This window comes from Aethina tumida, chromosome 3 (genome assembly GCF_024364675.1).
Source record: "Aethina tumida isolate Nest 87 chromosome 3, icAetTumi1.1, whole genome shotgun sequence".
Classification (NCBI taxonomy): Eukaryota; Metazoa; Arthropoda; class Insecta; order Coleoptera; family Nitidulidae; genus Aethina; species Aethina tumida.
Window position 1 is genome coordinate 11,870,732 of NC_065437.1, and position 18,823 is coordinate 11,889,554.

The following is an 18,823-nucleotide window of genomic DNA, read 5'->3' on the forward strand; positions in this document are numbered from 1 at the left end:
TCAACGCGTAGTTCAAATGACTCCATACGTGCATAATTTCAGAGCAAACATTTAAAAAGTTGGTTAGTGTTGTTGGAAAGCATTTTGATAAATTTTTAAAACAAACATTTTAAACATGTCACATAATGTTCATGGCACATTTGTATCACAAAAAATCAATAAAATACGTTGGAGACCGGACCCATTCAACAATGCTCACTTTTTCGTAACCGGCAGTTGGGATGATGAACAAAATTTAATCAAACTGTGGGATTTTAATGAAAACGATGAAGACGACGATCTTTTCCCATTTCCTGTTGCTTCTTATAACCACCCTGGTGATGTCACGGAAATGAAGGTAGTACTATTCAATATATATGTACTTTTCGATGTTATGTCTAGGATCTTTGCAGTTCTTAAATCCTGATTACTTTGTTGCTTCATCATCGCATGGTAGTGCTTGTTTATATAAAATACAGACTAAAAATGAAGTTATTACTCTAAATGAAGGAATAATGTGGAAAAAACTACATTATTTTCAATATGACGAACCCAGTCCTTGCACAAGTTTAGCACTTTATGAAAATGATATAGTTACTGTTGGAGAAGATGGAAGAATCAACTTATTATCAGCTCAATCAAATATTATTATCAGAAGAATTGGTAAAAAATAATAACACCATAATTTAGTTTGTATTTATTGTTTAATTTCACAGATGAAGCTGATAGTTGTTCATTGCAATGTGTAATATTTTTAAAACACAACGAACTTTTAACCAGTGGCTTAAGAGGTCAAATGAAAATATGGGACCTGCGCTCAAAGGAAAACCAACCTAAAACCACATTTAAACTGAGTGGGGACCATGTAACACCTACATGTATTACCTATCATCCCACTCAAAGGCACCTCATCATTGCTGGTGATGAACTAGGTAAGATTTAATCATCTTTACACCATCAAAAATTAAATGAATTAATTTTAGGAACCTTAACAGTTTGGGATTTAAGACAAAACACATTCCCAGTGAACGTTCTCAATGCTCATCAAGATAGTATTTCAGAAATTCAATTCCATCCAGATAACCCAGATCAATTGTTCAGCTGTTCTAGTGCAGGTGAAGTTTGGCATTGGTCTACAAAGGGAAGATCCATTATGTCAATGGATGATGGTGAGACTAATGTGTGGTTGTCGTTAGATAATCTTAAGAATAAACTTGAAGTTTTCACCATCATGCCAAACTTGGGAAAACCTATCACTTCGCTAGATCTTCACAGGAATAAAGTACTTTGTAGCTGCGATAATGAAGCGATTTACTTAATTAATGGTGTTACAAGACACAATTAAATTGTTATTTTATAATTTTCGTTGTTTTTTTCCTTCAATTGGTTCAATTTTTGTAATGAAAGTTAATTGAATGATTATTAACATCTGATCTCACTTTACAAAATTTTATGAACTATTTTATTATGCTATAATAAATAAATATAACATTTTAAATGATTTTGAGATAAACAACAACATAAAAAAGCAATACTTTTAATGAACACATAAAAATCATTAACCCCATTTTATTGATTTCTATTTTCTTTTTCTCTCGTTTAGTAGTCTGAATTCTTCATTTATTTGGAATTTAAAAAATTCGGTAAACTAAAACTAATATGTAAATAAAAAATGCTTTCCGATACCGGGAATCGAACCCGAGCCTCCTGGGTGAGAGCCAGGTATCCTAGCCACTAGACCATATCGGATGTGATTATATTTATGTCGGGGAAATTTCGCCAGCTTTTCAAAAATTTATAGATAATTTTAGAAATGAAGCGGAAAAAAGATTTTTCCGATACCGGGAATCGAACCCGAGCCTCCTGGGTGAAAGCCAGGTATCCTAGCCACTAGACCATATCGGATCTTATAATATTTAGATCAGGGAAATTTCGCCAGCACTTGTAGATATCCTAGTCACTAGAGATGAAGCACCTGAAGACCACACATTCTCACAACTACTCAGAAAGTCCTTGGATTTAATACCACCGTCATACCTGCAGCAATCTATGTCTTGGGGAATCTATACGCTTATGAGAAACGAACCACACTCCTAAAAAAATGTAAAGAACTGGACACCAAAGTTAGAAAAATACTTGTTAAAAACAACATAAAAGGATATTCGGTCGCGACTACTAGAGTATACCTAAGGCAATAATTAGGAGGATTAGGACTCAAATCAATAGAACATGAAACAGAAAAGCAAATCATCAGAAAAGGAATATATCTTGAGTCACACCCTGAGATGCAAAAAAGAAAAGAAAACTACAATGTTCTAAAAGACAAAGGATAGCGAAATCCAATAACTGACTAAAGAATAATAGAAGAGAAAAATATAACAACCAGCGAAGAGACCCACAAAATTATTACAAAAAAATGTATCAAAGAGCGATACACCACGTCGAACATGCCCAGTGGAACAAAATAGAAGAGGAATGGGAAAAAACATGCACTACGGTAGAGTAGTAATAAAAGTAAGGGAGAAGATAAAGTTTCCAGCCTGCAGTTCTTCATACCTGGACGTTTGGAGACTATGCTTGTTACATCAAGCATCAGAAGAACAAATACCTGCATTGGGAGCTATCCCAGAAAACAGGAGAATGTGCCGCTTGGGTTGGCAGCACGTTGAGAATTCATATCATGTTGCTCTGTCACGGCATACATAACGAATCATGACTGCGTTGTATACTGGATCTTGCGTACACTTATTCAAAACTGGGAAATCTCTAAAGAAAGTCGAAGACTACCATTCGGCAAGGCCACCCTACACTTAGAAGGCAAACTTAACAACAGATAAGTCACAATAGACGCGGGAACGACAATCCTCACAAACACGACGCTTAAGCACAATAAACCGGACAGTAATAAAACTTACGAACCTAAAAGAGATTGTCATATTGGAAATATCTGTGGCACACCTACAAAAATACGAATGTCAGGAAGAACTGAAAAGAACAAGATGCGCTGTAAACTCACTGGTGAAGGTGGAGTACAACAACTACAAAGAAGTCACCAGAGACGTTAAACTAGTTACCGAACTGGAACTGCTCTGTACACCTAGGCATATTCGTAGTTGGGTGCCATGGAGAAATTTTAAACACCAGTGAGTTTAAAACGTTGCTTGGACTGTTAAAAAGATTGGGGCTCTCGGAAAGGGCAGCAGAACGTATGATGAACAAGATCAGTTACTCAGTAGCTATTTCGACATCGACAATCATACTTAGAAGAAAAACTATGATAACTATTGTGATAATGGTGAGCAATAACTGAACTTAATCCCTATAAAATATCTAGTCATAACTAAATCAAAATCAATAATTGTCTCTTGGAAATAAAACTGTGATAATTTTATGTACCTGTGAAAATAACATTATATAATGTAAACTAAACTAAACTAAAATATATTTTATTTGTCTTTTTGTTAAAATACACATCATTGGCTCGTACAGCTCGAGACTCCTGTGGGCACTATATATAGTAGGCTCCGTTCTTGTGGGGGTGGGTTACCGAATGGAGTCCGGGGTTGTCCACCTTCTTGGAGATTGGCACGGCCAATTGCCGGTGTCGTGGCATCTCCGAGCGTCAGCAACGATGTTGAAAGCAAAATGGGTCCAAGACCCCCCTCACATGGTCGTTGCATTTCTGGGGGCATTTTGTCTCAATATGATTTAGATAATGGAACCTGTAGATGAAATTAGCGGAAACTGTTGCTGGATGGCCAGCTTTGCAATTTAGTGCGCTCGAGAAAAACCCGTTGAAGTATTTTTGGGGGAGGTTTCGCGTTGTTCGGATAATGTTTTGTGGTTTAGTGGGTGTTTTTACGTTTTACGTTTTAAGTGGAAAGTTTTGAGTGCGCGGCAGACATTATGGTGGGAGTTTGTGAAAAATTGGAAGTTTATGGTAGAGGGGTTTGTGTTTGTGATTAGGGTCAATGTTGTGGATTCTGACGTCAGCTATGTGTTTTGTGAGTATCGAGTGGTGTATTTGTTTTTCGTAGAATTTATTAGCCTCTTGGATGATGTAATCCTGTACATATGGCACTCCAGTTGTGTCGTGTATGTGTCGGGTTCTGCTTCTTTGGGGTGCGCTGATTGCCATTCTCAGTATTTTGTTTTGCAGTCGTTGTAGTATGTTAATGGCGGTTATTGAGGCTCCACACCAGATGGGGCATGCGTATGTCATGATGGGTCGGAGGATTGTGGTGTATAAGTTAATTTTGTTATCTCTACTCATGGGGCTGTTTGCAGAGATTAGGGGATATAGTGGCTTGATTGCACCAAATATCTTTGGTCTAATTTTGTCTATATGAGGTCTAAAGGTCAGCCGATTGTCCAGATAGGTGCCTAAGTATTTCACGACTTTTTTGCATGGAATGATGGTTCCGTCTATAGTGGGTGGAGATACTATCCTTGTGTTAGTGTATTTTTTTGTAAAGTTGATCAATTCTGTTTTTTCAGGATTTATTTTAATTTTCCATCTCTCAAAAAACGCAGTGAGCATGCCCAGATGGATTTTAATCTGTTGGGTGGCGACCTGTGAGCTAAAGGACGAGCTGTAGATGGCAGTGTCATCAGCGTATAATGCCAAGTTAGTGTGGGAAAACTTAGGGATGTCGGAGGTATAGAAGTTGTAGAGTTTTGGTGCGAGCACCGTTCCCTGAGGTACTCCTGCCGAAGTGTTTTGTGTTTCGGATAATTCCCCGCTGATTTTTACCTGGAAGGTCCTTCCTCGTAGATACGAGTCGATTAGTTTGACCAGACATTTAGGCAGTTTTAGCTGGTCCAGTTTATACACTAGTCCATCCAACCATACGGTATCGAAGGCTTTCTGCATATCTAAAAAGAGTGCAACTGTGTTTCTCCCGAAGTTCCAGTGCTTCTTAGTGTGTTCAGCAATTCGCGCCACCTGCAGGACTGTGCCATGTTTGGGGCGGAATCCGAACTGCTCGTGTGGTGTTATGTGTAGGTGTGAGTCGGCTGTTTCCAGGCGTCGCCGTATAACTCTTTCGGCTACCTTGGAAATAGAGCTTAGTAGCGATATTGGCCTGTATGAGTTGGGGTTATGTGGCGGTTTACCGGGCTTTAGTACGGGGATAACCACAGCGTGCTTCCATTGTTCTGGGAAGTATTGCAGCCTAATAATACCATTGATAATATAGGTTAGATGGACCAGTGTCTTCCTTGGTATGTTTTTTAAAAGGATGTATTGGATACCGTCTGGTCCTGGAGCTTTGTTATTTGACAGCTTTCGCAGAATTTGCTGCACTTCACTCGGCCTTGTGAGTAGTTTAGCAAGTTCACTGTTTTGAATTACCTCTGGTTGAGCTTTGTGTATATTCTGAGCCATTTGCTGTATGTAGTTTTGTTCCGGTGTGAGGTTTGTCGTATCAGTTTTATGAATTTCTGCAAAGTGTGTGGAGATGGCTGTAGCTTTAGATTTGTTGGACATGTGCTCGATGTTGTTGTAGAGGATGGTCGGGTATATAGGACGTTCCCCTTTTAGTTTCTTTACGTATCTCCATAAGGAGCAATCCGTGGCTTGGAGCCTGCCCAGAAGGTCCCGCCACACGTTATTTCTGTGTTGCCCGATTTTATATGTAATTTCGTTTTTGAGCCGGTTCATTATTTGTTTGTCATTGTCGAGTTTGTATTTGTGCCAACGTTTTTTGTGGTAGTTTTTTGTTTTGATAGCTTCTGTTATATCATCTGGAAGATCATCTGCTGGTGGTTTGGTTTTTGTTACCTTAGTAGTTTTGTTCCTGGCTATTTTTAGATTGAGTGTGAATGAATCCACTTCTCTCTTTAGTGATTCCAAATCCGTGATGTGACCTCTTAGGACCGTCAGAGTGTTTAGCTCGTGCCTGTACATGTCCCAGTTCGTTTCTCGGAAACAGAATTTGGTTTGTTGGAGGACATTTGTTCTTTTTTGTTGGATATTAATTAGCACTGGGGCATGGTCGGAGTCTAGTTCATGGAGTGCAGTTGGTTCAGTCACTCTGCGTACTCCATTGCTTATGACTAGGTCTATTGTTGATGGAGTGCCCCCGTTATTGGGATAGTGCGTGGCTTCTTCAGGGAAAAGGAGGTCAACGTCCGAGTTGAGTATATAATTGTACAGGGTGGCTCCGTTGGTATTATTTCTGTGGCAGTTCCAGGCTGTGTGGCGAGAGTTAAGGTCCCCTAAGATTATGGTTTTGTTATACTTTTTGCAGAGTTGGTCTATTTGTGGTGTAGAAAAATTGTTGGATGGAGGGTTGTATGCGCACATTATTACGGTTCCGTCGGCTAGTTTGATTGATATATTCTCTATATGACTAGGTATACTATCTATTTTGGAGTGTGGGATGGAGTTTTTAACAAGGATTGCAACTCCTCCGTGTGTGTGGCGGGTGTGACCCGGGTTGTACTGCCTGTCTTCTCTGTAAGTTAGATAGTTTTTAATTTTGAAATTATGTCTGCTGGACAGTTTTGTTTCTGTTATGCAGATTATGTCTATTTTGTGTGTGTGCAGAAAATTAATTAAACATGGTATTTTGTTATTAACACTGTTAGCGTTCCAAGTGCAGATCTTCAGCCTAGATGTCATAGTTGTTTACGTCAAAACTAGTTTAGTTTTTCATCAGAACTTATTCAAAAATTTATTTAATTTTGAAATAAATCGGAAAAAAGTTTTTCCGATACCGGGAATCGAACCCGAGCCTCCTGGGTGAAAGCCAGGTATCCTAGCCACTAGACCATATCGGATTGTTGTAAATATTTGCGTAAAGACTGAGAAAATTACACACATAATCTAAAATTATAATTTCTATTTTGATTTCTCACATCGAGGGAATTTTTATTTTTAAATACATTATTTTGTATAGTCAGAAGTTACAAAATAGTAACTATACTTTATTTTTACTTCAAGAAATTAATTAACTGGAATATACACAAATTCTGAATATTGTATCATTACAATAACTATTATTGTTTTGAAAAAAGTAATTACTAAATTGGGTATTCAATTAATTCGATTGATTGATAAAAAATAAAATTATGTACTAAATTAACGCTAATATATTTTATTTATAACCATTTCTTGACATAGAATTGGTAACATGATTTAATAAATAGGTAAATTTTCAATATTTTCCTTTAGTGATATTTCAGAAAAATGATCAAATAACACCCGAGTAGCAAAATATAAATTACATTGACTATAATTGTAAAAGCTTCTATTCGCTGGAAAAATAATTTGATATATTGGAAGCCATTATACTAATTAAGAGTTATTACATTTGTCATTGTAGGAAATTCGTAATTATTAGACACTAACATAAATTGAAAATTTTTTTTTTGTTAATATGAGAGGACGAAATTACTGAAATGTAATAAAGGAATAGTAAGAGCTCTTAACAAATATTTAATAAAACAAGATAAAACTAGTTAAAAATAACCTAAATAATAAACTAGTCGCTAAAACTTTCGAAGTAAATTGTACTGCAATGAGAATCAGTTAAATGAAAATAATAATTAAAATAAACAAATTCTATTACATTACTCTTAAATTTGTTAAAAGACATAAAAAAATGGTGCAAAACTATATTCACATTTATAAATTTATTAATTTTTTAATATATAAGTAATTATAGTTATTTAATAACAATGTTAGTATGTAATACTGGAGTATAAATTTTTATAGATTTGTACAAATTCAAATAAGAATTTTCTTGAAATTATGTAGTTATTTCTAGTCAGAAAATTTATACAATTAATATAATATAAATATATAATATTTTTTTGGTTCTATAGTCTAAAGAATTTTTCTTGAAAATATTTCTAGAAATAGAAAATTCATAAATCTGATAAGAAATTAAAGTGCTTGATACCATCAGAATATATTTGTTTTTCCAAAACTGATATTTTTTTTCAGTTAAATTGCCGATATTTTGGCCATAATCGTCAATACTTTTTGTTAATTTTTCCATTAACGATTTATTTTCAATTTACCTTAATGAAACTTATAAAAAAAGCTATAATTACAGGATATTTACTATTTGAAATTGTATGGATTTTTATAGTTTATGATATTCATCTCCTTGACCTACAAATTGAATAGTAACAATAACATAAGAAGTAACACTAGCAAGTATAAATCCTAAAATTGAATGATTTACTATGAAGAAGCCGGAAGCTGAAATGCAAGGGCTTCTGCAAACTGCTTGTTGGGCAATCAACAGTAAATCTTCCTTGATCACTCTTTCTTTATCCACTTTTGGAAATGTTGGGAGTTCGTTCAGTAACAAGTAGCATATTTCTGAGGTTCTCTTAGCTTCTTTCGCTACTCCATCACAAGCGTTGGCTAACATGATAGTCTGGGCCTAAAAATTCACCGTAAGTTAAAGTCCGAAAAACGTTGAATTAACTTACCAATGCTACAACAACCCATAACACGACCAAAATGATTAGTTGCAATTTGAACTGTCCGACAATCAAAATGACGACGTAGTTCAACAATAAAGTGATGGTGCACAAGGTGACGATAAAAATTAACTGCCCAAAAATACTGTTGTAAACTTCAACCAAATCAGCGATAAGGTTGTACCACTTTGCCACATTCTTCAACATCTGACAATGGAACTTGTGATCGATTTTCATGAATCCGGACAATTCCGGGTCCATCACCGGCCACAATTCCGTTTTGGTCTCGTCCGTCAGTTGTAGTATGACCGAGTCCGTTAAGAATTTGTTCAATAAAATTAGCTTACACCTTATGATGCAAGCGAAGTAAAACGAGGCGAAAACCATGACGGAATAGTGGACGTATTGGTACTCTCTGAATATGTAAAACCGAAAATAGTGCCAGCCACCGGATGAAATGGATATGACACTGTCCAGGCAAACTGTAACGCCAACAATAATCGAAAACCCGATCATCATCTTCCAGAAGAAGCGAGAGCATCTTTTCATCGGTAGAAAATCGTCGATCACCACAACTTTGCACATGTAATCCTTGATAACATCCGACTTGAGGAATACCGTAACCGATATTGCCGTTAGATTTGCCGCCGTGATGGAGAAAAATAGGATGCTGTCGATGATTTTCATTATTTTTCCCGTGGAAGTTGTCGGGAAATAAACCACCACACCATAAATGGCACTGGCCAAGCTCAACAGGAACGTCGTGATCAAAAACAACGCATAGCACTTGTATAATTTGTTTTGCCTTGACGTGTCCACGGTTTTGGATGAATCCCATGGTGTTATGGCAAATATTTTGCAAAACTTTAAAACAGGGGCGATCACAAACTTCCAAATTGTTGAGTCAGCGGTGTTCATGTCGGTCTGCATGATGAACACTAGTGAGTGAGTGGTTAACAAGCAACAGTAATGGATTGTTTTCTCGACACTGGAGACAATTATCAAATTAAAAAGTGTTTTCTGCACTCCAATATTATTTCTAATCAATTACGATGTATTATTTCATATTACGCAATGTTATTAAGGAATTTTTGGAGATGAATTTATTTTTTTAACAAATTTGAGTTCTTATTCTATTTATTTAGTTATTAATTTAATATAATAATTTAATGCCTTTTAATAATTGTTGTTCATACATGATACAAACTTTCAATTTTTTAAATTGATGCCCCTTTATTACAATAATAAATTAATACTAGAATATTTATAATCCTACAAATATGTGCTAATGCAATTGGTTCCAAATTGATTGTCATGTACATAAAATCAATCTAAAGAGTTCGAACATGAAAAAATCAAATATATTTGATTCAAAATTTATTCAGTTTTTGTTTCTTTGCTCCGACATATTGGGTATATCAACATATAAGCATTTTAAAAGTAAATATTGTGAATTTACAAGAAAAATATATCTATTAGTTCTCCTATTGATTCATTTGGGTGTATTACAGCAGATTGGAAAGTTTATATTAAGTACACAAAAGACTTATCTCTTGAAAATTTCATTTTACTTGGATCTCGTTTTAATACTTTCATTTGGTGTAATTAACATATGTTTTATTATATCAACAATTGTCGAAGAACCAAATTCACTATTACTAAACAAAATACAATCAATTTATAACCATCTGTTGGAACTTAATTCTGAAGATAGTTCTGATAAGTTAACACTAATCACTTCAATAATGTTTTGGATGAATTTTTTGCCATCCATTATATTTAGTACGTTGAATTTAATCGATTATAAACTTGTAGGATATTGGTATTTAATTCCATTTCTGTTTTACGAACTTGCTTTTATTTTAGTTCAGAAACAACTTTATGTAATGGTCAATTTAAATTTTTTGGTTATTAAAATGTACAACAAACATTTTCACAAGCGTATTAAAAACTGTTTTAAAATGGAAATACAATTCCTTCAGGAAAATGAAATGAACGAATTGAAAGTAGTTTATCAAGATATTATTGAAATTATTGACATGATGAACAAAAAAATGGCTTTGCATTTTTTGTGCATATTTACAGGAACAGTTTTATTAACAACATGTCATATTTACTTTTCAGCATCTACAATGGTTGCTAAATATGTATATTTTGATAAAATAATTCGGATTTATGTAATGAGCTTTAGTTTATTACGTTGCTTGTTTAACATGGTACTTTGTATTATGTTGTGCCAATTTTTATAATCTATTTTATTTTATTTTTAGAGTTTTTGTGGAATGCTAATAATTTCCTGTAATAATTTGACGAGAGAATTGAATAATACCGCAAACATCTGTTTTAATTTGTTATTGAATATTAAATCTTTGAAGTTGACATTCTTGAGAAGAAGCATTATTCAATTTGTTGAAACAGTTAAACAACGCAATTTTAAAATAAATATCGGAGGATTTTTTACTATAAACAACAATTTAATTTTGTCTCTTTTAGGTTTTATTGTCATGAACATGGTAGTTATAGTACAGTTTGATAAAATTTACAAAATTGACATTTATGCAAATACATAATAAATAATCACTTTCTGTTTTATTTATTTATATTGAATGATAATAGCCAAATAAGAAATAACAGAAGTGAAATATAGTTTTATATCCAATATTAAAAAAGTTAGCAGCCGTAATGTAATTAGATCTTTCTAAAATGTATTTGGAGAGACTCCTGCTTACTATTTATTTCAGCATTATTGATTTGATTGGTAGCAACATTTCTAATACTTCAAGACATACTGATGATGTGTGTTTTGCTTCTCAACTTACTTTATGATAATTAATAAATAAACTTATACTAACAATCTACAAATACAAAATTGCACAAATTATTATTTTAATTTATATTTCCATTTATCTTAGTGACACAAAGAGAAGTAGTATTCATTTCGATGTTGTTAATAAAATCCATATACATATATGAGGTAAATAGGAGCTCTATGTTAACTAACAGACCTAAAACCACGTGGAGACCACGTAATACCAACATATATCACCTATCACCCCATTCAAAGCACCTCATCAATGCTGGAGATGAACTAGTAGATGATCTTTATACCATTAAAAATTACATGAATTAATTTTAGGGACCTTAATAGTTTGGGTTTTAAGACAAAATACATTCTCAGTGAATGTTCCTAATGCTCATTAAGATTTCTAGTGCAGGTGAAGTTTGGCACTGGTCCACAAAGAAAAGATCCATTATGTCAATGGATGATGGTGATACTAATGTGTGGTTGTCACTGGATAATCTTAAGAAAAAATTTAAGTTTTCATCATCATGCCTAACTTGGGCAATACTTTGTAGCTGCGATAATGAAGCAATATATTTAATTAATGGTGTTACGAAGCATAATTAAATCTTTATTTTATGTTTGTTGTGTGTTTCTTCTAACGGTCAATTGAAAGTTGTTGTATCAATTTTTGTAATGAAAAATACTTGAATAATAATTAATATCTGATCTGGCTTGACAAAATTTTGTGAATTATTATTATCATATGTTATAATAAATAAATACACTATATTAAATGCGTTTTTGATAAATAACAAAATAAAAAAAAACAAATTTTTAATGAACACAAAAAATTCATTAATTCCTATTTATTGAATTTTTTTAATAGTCTGCATTCTACATTTATTCGGAATTAAAAAAATGAAGTGATGTTTTGGTGATATGTAAATAAAATATGTATTCCGATACCGGGAATCGAACCCGAGCCTCCTGGGTGAGAGCCAGGTATCCTAGCCACTAGACCATAAACCACATAGAACAGACCCAATCGAAAAAAATTGAGGAGGAATGGGGAAAGGGCATGCACTATGGTAGAGTGGTAATAAGAGAAAAGGAGAGGATACAGTTCCCAGCCTACAGTTCTCCATACCTAGACAGCTGGAGGCTATGCTTATTACATCAGGCATCGGAAGAACAAATACCAGCATTGGGAGCAATCCCAGAAAACAGAAAAATGTGCCGTTTAGGTTGTCAGCACGTTGAGAATTCATATCATGTTGCCGCAGGATGCCCTGTCAAGGCGTACATAACGAGACATGACTGTGTTGTATACTGGGTCTTGCGTACACTTATTCAAAACTGGGAAATCCCTGAAGAAAGTCGAAGACTACCATTCGGCAAAGCCACTCTACACCTAGAAGGCAAATTTAACAACAGACAAGTCACAATAGACGCGGGAACGACAATCCTCACAAACACGACACTTAAACACAACAAACCGGACATAGTAGTAAAACTTACCAACCCAAATGAGATTATAATATTGGAAATATCTGTGGCACATCTGCAAAACTATGAATGTCAAGAAAGACTAAAAAGAACGAGATATGCTGTGAACTCACTGGTGAAGGTGGAATACAACAACTACAAGGAAATCACCAGAGACGTTAACCTAGTTACCGAACTGGAAAACATCCATAACTGTCCTGTACACCTAGGCATACTTGTAGTAGGGTGCTATGGAGAAATCCTAAACACCAGTGAGTTTAAAACATTGCTTGGACTTCTAAAAAGACTGGGACTCTCAGAAAAGGCTACAGAACACATGATGGTCAAGATCAGCTACTCGGTAGCTGTTTCAACATCGACCATCATACTCAGAAGGAAAAACTGTGATAACTATTGTGATAATGGTGTGCAATAACTGAACCTAATCATAAATAAACCAACAATTGTGAACTGTGATAATTTTATATACCTGTAAAATGACATTATATAATGTAATATTGAAATGTATGTTATATATATGTAAATAAATAAATAGACCATATCGGATCTTATTAGATTTAGATCGGGAAAATTTCGCCAGCACTTGCCAGGACAAGAATTGTCACAGAGAAGCCCAAGGCGAGGTATAGAAAAAACACCAATATGAACAGGTGGAAACAGTGCGATTTAGAAATAGTAAAACTGGCCAAATTACACGGGAAGACTACTCAAGGGTACAAGAACAAGTGTAGAGATGAAGCACCTGAAGACCACATATTATCACAACTACTCAGAAAGTTCTTGGATTTAACACTACCGTCATACCTGCAGCAATCTATGTTTTGGGGAATCTGTACGCTTTCGAGAAATGAACCACACTCCTAAAAAAATATAAAGAACTGTACACTAAAGTTAGAAAAATACTTGTTAAAAACATAAAAGGATATTCAGTCACGTGTCCTAGAGTATACCTGAGATAACAAGTAGGAGAATTACGACTCAAATCAATAGAATATGAAACAGAAAAGCAGATAATTAGAAAAGGAATATATCTTGAGTCACGCCCTGAGATGCAAAAAACAAAAGAAGACTACAATGTTCTAAAAGACAAAGGATGGCGAAATACAATCACTGACTTGTATTGCATATTAGAAAAATATAACTACCAACAACCAGACACACAAAATAATTACAAAAAATGTATCAAAGAGCGACACACCACGTCGAGTAGGTCCAATGGAAAAAAATAGAAGAGGAATGGGGAAACAACATACACTACGGTAGAGTAGTAATAAAAGAAAGGGAGAAGATAAAGTTTTCAGCCTACAGTTCTCCATACCTGGACAGTTGGAAACTATGTTTGTTACATCAAGCATCAGAAGAACAAATACGTGCATTGGGAGCTATCCCAGAAAACAGAAGAATGTGCCTCTTGGGTTGTCAATGTGTTGACAATTCAAATCCTGTTGCCACAGGGTGCCCTGTCAAGACATACATAACGAAACATGATTGCGTTGTATACTGGGTCTTACGTATACTTATTCAAAACTGGGAAATCCCTAAAGAAAGTCGAAGACTACCATTCGGCAAGGCCATCCTATACTTAGAAGGCAAACTTAACAACAGACAATTCACAATAGACGCGGGAACGACATTTCTCACAAACACGACGCTTAAGCACAACAAACCGGACATGGTAACAAAACTTACAAACCCATCTGTGGCATATCTTCAAAATTACGAATCTCAGGAAAAACTGACAAGAACAAGATATGCTGTAAATTCACCGGTTAAGGTGGAATACCACAATTACAAAGAAGTCACCAGAGACGTTAACCTAGTTACCGAACTGGAAAATATTCATAACTGCCCTGTACACCTAGGCATACTCGTAGTTGGGTGCTATTGAGAAATTCTAAACACCAGTGAGTATAAAACGTTGATTGGACTGTTAAAAAGATTAGGACTCTCAGAAAAGGCAGCAGAACGTATGATGAACAAGATCAGTTACTCAGTAGCTATTTCGACATCGACAATCATACTTAGAAGAAAAAACTATGAAAACTATTGTGATGATGGTGTGCAATAACTGAACTTAATCCCTATAAAATATCTAGTCATAATTAAATCAAAATTAATAATTGTCTCTTGGAAATAAAACTGATAATTTTATGTATCTGTGAAAATAACATTATATAATGTAATGCTGAAATGTATATTATATATGTAAATAAAGTAGTCTATATCGGATATTATTAGATTTAAATGGGGAAAATTTCGTCAGAACTTATTTAAAAATTTATTTATTTTTAAAATAAATCGGAAAAAAGTTCTTCCGATACCGGGAATCGAACCCGAGCCTCCTGGGTGAAAGCCAGGTATCCTAGCCACTAGACCATATCGGATCTTATTAAATTTAGATCGGGAAAATTTCGCTACCACATATTCAAAAATTTATAGATAATTTTAGAAATAAAGCGGAAAAAGATTTCCGATACCGGGAATCGAATCAAATCCAATAATTGTCTCTTGGAAATAAAACTTATAATTTTATGTACCCGTGAAAATAACATTATATAATGTTATAAATACCGGGAATTTTTCACTATAAATAACAATTTAATTTTGTCTATTTTAGGATTTATTCTCATAAACATGGTATTTATTAGTATAGTTTGATAAAATTTACAACGTTGTCATTTATTCAAATAATCAATAATCACTAACTGTTTTATTTATTTAAATTGTACCATAAGAAGTATCCATATACATGTGTTTGTGGCAAATATTATAAGAATCTCTATGTCGACTGTAATGTAAAATATTTGCGATCTAAAATATCGGTTGATATAAATCATTAAGTCAATCAGATTCTCAATTTTTCGAATTAGAAACGTCAAGTTTGAATCGTTGTGTGCATGTTTCAATAATTCATCGTTGACGAATTTCCAAACGGAATGAACGTACGAAACGTAAAAAAATATCTGAATCACTGTTAACAAAATCAAAAATAAATTTAAGTGATTAGTTATTAATATCAAAATTAAATCAACTCTTAAAACTACAAAACAACCAAACATTATGTAAATACAAACGAACAATTGAATGATAACGAAGGTTTTTATTAGTTTTTCATCAGTGTAAATGTTGATTTTCCGTAAACATTAAAATTAATAAAAAAAAAGTGTTTTCTGCATCCAATTATTTTTCTGACTAATTACGATATATCACTTTATATTAAGCAATATTATTAAACAGTTTTGAAGATGAGTTTACTTTTTAAGAAATTTATTAGAATTCCTAGAGGTATTCTACAATCCATATTTTCATAATTCAATGTTCTTTAGTAATTTCATAAATGATACAAACCTTCAATTTTTTAAATTGATTTCCCTTTATTACATTAAAAAATAAATACTGGAATATTTATAGTTCTACAAAATGTGAGAACTGGTCCGAGTCAGAATATGAAAAAATCAAAAATATTCGACTCTAAATTCATCCAGTTTTTATTTCTTTTCTCCGACATATTGGGTATATCAACCTATAAACATTTTAAAAGTAAATATTTTGAATTTGTAAGAAAAACATATCTATTAATTCACCTATTGATTCAGTTAGGAGGATTACATCAGGTTGCAAAGTATATATTAGATACACAAATGTCTTATGCCTTGAAAATTTCATTTTACTTGGATCTTGTTTTAATACTTTCATTTGTAGTAATTAACATATATTTTATTATATCAACAATTGTCGAAGAACCTAATTCACTATTACTAAACAAAATACAATCAATTCATAACCATTTGTTGGAACTTAATTTTGAAGATAGTTCTAATAAGTTAACATTAATCACTTCAATAATGTTTTGGATGAATTTTTTGCCATCCATTATATTTAGTACATTGAATATAGTCGATTATAAACTTGTAGGATATTGGTATTTAATTCCATTTGTGTTTTATGAACTTGCTTTTATTTTAGTTCAGAAACAACTGTATGTAATGGTTATTTTAAATTTTTTAATTATAAAAATGTACAACAAACATTTTCACAAACGTATTAAAAACTGTTTTAAAATAGAAATACAATTCCTTCAGGAAAATGAAATGAACGAATTGAAAGAAGTTTATCAAGATATTATTGAAATTATTGACATGATGAAAATAAAAATGGCTTTGCATTTTTTGTGCGTATTTATAGGAACAGTTTTATTAATCACATGTTATATTTACATTTTAGCGCCTACAATTGTTGCTAATTATGTATATTTTGATAATAGGATACGGATTTTTACTATGAGTTTTAGGATATTACTTTGTTTGTTTAACATGGTACTTGGTATTATATTGTACAAATTTTATTAATCTAAATTCGAACTTTTTTAGATTTTTTGTGGAATGTTGATTATTTCCTGTAATAATTTATCCAAAAAATTGAATAACACTGCAACCATTTGTTTTAACTTGTTATTAAATATCAAATTTTTGAAGATGACGTTCCTGAGAAGAAGTATTATTCAGTTTGCTGAAGCAGTAAAACAACGTAGCAGTATAAACAACAATTTAATTCTGTCCCTTTTAGGTTTTATTATCATGAACATTGTGGTATTAGTACAATTTGATAAAATCTACAAAATTGACATTTATTCAAATACATAATCAATACTACATAACTATTTATTTAAATTGCACTATAACAGCTAAATAAGAAATGACAGAGGTGAGTAACATAAAAACAGTTTTATGTTCAATATTAAAAAAGTTTGCGGCAGTAATGTAAATAGGTCTTTCTAAAACGTATTTGGAGAGAAAAAATAACTCCTGTTTTCTATTTTTTTCAGCTTCATTCGTTGATAAAGATGGCAACTTTTCTAATACCTCGAGACATACTGGTGACGTGTGTTTTGCTTCTGAATTTAGTTTGTGACAATTCATTAATAAACTAATACTAACAATCTACAAATACAAAAATTGAGCAGGTTATTATTATTTTTATTTATACTTACACATATCACAATGATACAAAGACAAGTAGTAATGTGAATCATTGCGATTCCATTAATAAATTTCATGTACATTTTTATGTGCGTGTTTATAGTAAATATTATAAGGAGTTCTATGTCAACTATAATGAAAAATATTTGCGATCCAAAATATTGATTGATGTACCCCACTAAGTCAATTAAATTCTCGATCTTTCGGATCAGAAACGTCAAGTTTGAATCGTCTCGTACATGCTTCAATAATTCAGCGTTCACTAATTTCCAAACGGCATGCACGTATGAAACGTAAAAAATTATCTGAAGCAAACTTAACGAAATCAAAAATAAATTCAAGTGGTCGAATATTAGTATCAAAATTAAATCGATGCTAAAAACTGCAAAACAATCAAACAATATGTAGATACAAACGGACGATTGAACGATAACGAAGGTTGTTATTAATGGTTCATCACTGTAAATGTTTCGATTTCCCGTAAACACTCCTATATCATGATCTAAAACGGCGACCAATTTGTTCATCCGAAAGAATAGAGTTTTGTGAGTGAACGTTTTGCAAAAGGCCAAAGTATTTGTGATTGCGAACGACAATTGAGTAGCCAAATCCGTATATTTATGTGTGGGCAACACTGGAGCAAAAGAGAATGCCTGTTTCACATATATTACATATGCCGTACCTAGAATGTTTGTTATACACATCGAAATTGTCAAAAAAATATAAAGTTTTGTTTTGGTTTTCCTTAAAATTGGGATTAGAAAGAAAAATAAACACACACTGTTTAATACTTTTACTATTTTCAATTTGTGCCATTTAGTTGGGGTGGTTTTTTCTGCTGGGTAGTTCATGGTCTATTTGTAAAGGGAGCCAAAGTTAGTCCAAATTGTGCCCTCAATGGGATTAAATGATGAGTAAATATTTGTTAATTTTCTTAATTGATTAGTTCCGGGCAAATAACCGTGTTTAAAAGGTGAACTGCATTAAATAGAGTTCAATCAACAAACTTTATTTGTCATCAAATTGAATTAAAATAATAATATTCATTAAAATAGTGCCAATAACCGAGTAAAACAAAGTGTTATCGACAACAAAAAATCCACCAGCATAAAATGTTGGACTTCTTTGTTCGACC

At 33.1% G+C, this 18,823-nt stretch overlaps 2 protein-coding genes, 1 long non-coding RNA gene and 4 other non-coding genes across 7 annotated transcripts; 2 read left to right on the plus strand and 5 right to left on the minus strand.

Moving 5' to 3' along the window:
• Window positions 1–41: 41 nt before the first annotated feature.
• Window positions 42–1,339, plus strand: LOC109605567 (nucleoporin Nup43). Its single transcript, XM_020022153.2, has 4 exons — window positions 42–337; window positions 393–642; window positions 696–911; window positions 963–1,339. The coding sequence occupies exons 1-4, from the start codon at window positions 116–118 to the stop codon at window positions 1,322–1,324; spliced, it is 1,050 nt and encodes a 349-aa protein (XP_019877712.2). The 5' UTR covers window positions 42–115; the 3' UTR covers window positions 1,325–1,339.
• LOC126264785 (putative gustatory receptor 28b) lies at window positions 1,334–9,348 on the minus strand. Its single transcript, XM_049964082.1, has 3 exons — window positions 8,428–9,348; window positions 8,127–8,378; window positions 1,334–1,408 (listed from the first exon to the last, which is right to left on the minus strand). Exons 1-3 carry the CDS (start codon window positions 9,346–9,348, stop codon window positions 1,334–1,336), a joined length of 1,248 nt encoding a protein of 415 aa, XP_049820039.1.
• On the minus strand, window positions 1,657–1,728 carry Trnae-cuc (transfer RNA glutamic acid (anticodon CUC)). Its single transcript has one exon. It is a non-coding gene; the product is annotated as a tRNA-Glu (tRNA).
• On the minus strand, window positions 1,813–1,884 carry Trnae-uuc (transfer RNA glutamic acid (anticodon UUC)). Its single transcript has one exon. It is a non-coding gene; the product is annotated as a tRNA-Glu (tRNA).
• On the minus strand, window positions 6,691–6,762 carry Trnae-uuc (transfer RNA glutamic acid (anticodon UUC)). Its single transcript has one exon. It is a non-coding gene; the product is annotated as a tRNA-Glu (tRNA).
• Window positions 9,349–15,021: 5,673 nt separating the features above from the next.
• On the minus strand, window positions 15,022–15,093 carry Trnae-uuc (transfer RNA glutamic acid (anticodon UUC)). Its single transcript has one exon. It is a non-coding gene; the product is annotated as a tRNA-Glu (tRNA).
• Window positions 15,094–17,127: 2,034 nt separating this feature from the next.
• On the plus strand, window positions 17,128–17,667 carry LOC126264984 (uncharacterized). The gene is made up of 3 exons (XR_007547541.1): window positions 17,128–17,226; window positions 17,276–17,413; window positions 17,535–17,667. It is a non-coding gene; the product is annotated as an uncharacterized LOC126264984 (long non-coding RNA).
• The last annotated feature ends 1,156 nt before the right edge of the window (window positions 17,668–18,823 follow it).

Excerpts from the sequence above, each read along its gene's own strand:
- LOC126264785 (XM_049964082.1), bottom strand. The coding sequence starts at position 9,348 with ATGCAGACCGACATGAACACCGCTGACTCAACAATTTGGAAGTTTGTG. Across the intron at positions 8,379-8,427 it reads TATGGGTTGTTGTAGCATTG|GCCCAGACTATCATGTTAGC; the intron begins GTAAGTTAATTC and ends GTGAATTTTTAG. Across the intron at positions 1,409-8,126 it reads TTGCTAGTGTTACTTCTTAT|ATGTTAATAATCATTCAATT; the intron begins GTTATTGTTACT and ends AAGTGAGATCAG.
- LOC109605567 (XM_020022153.2), top strand. The coding sequence starts at position 116 with ATGTCACATAATGTTCATGGCACATTTGTATCACAAAAAATCAATAAA. Across the intron at positions 338-392 it reads GTGATGTCACGGAAATGAAG|TTCTTAAATCCTGATTACTT; the intron begins GTAGTACTATTC and ends GGATCTTTGCAG. Across the intron at positions 912-962 it reads CATTGCTGGTGATGAACTAG|GAACCTTAACAGTTTGGGAT; the intron begins GTAAGATTTAAT and ends AATTAATTTTAG.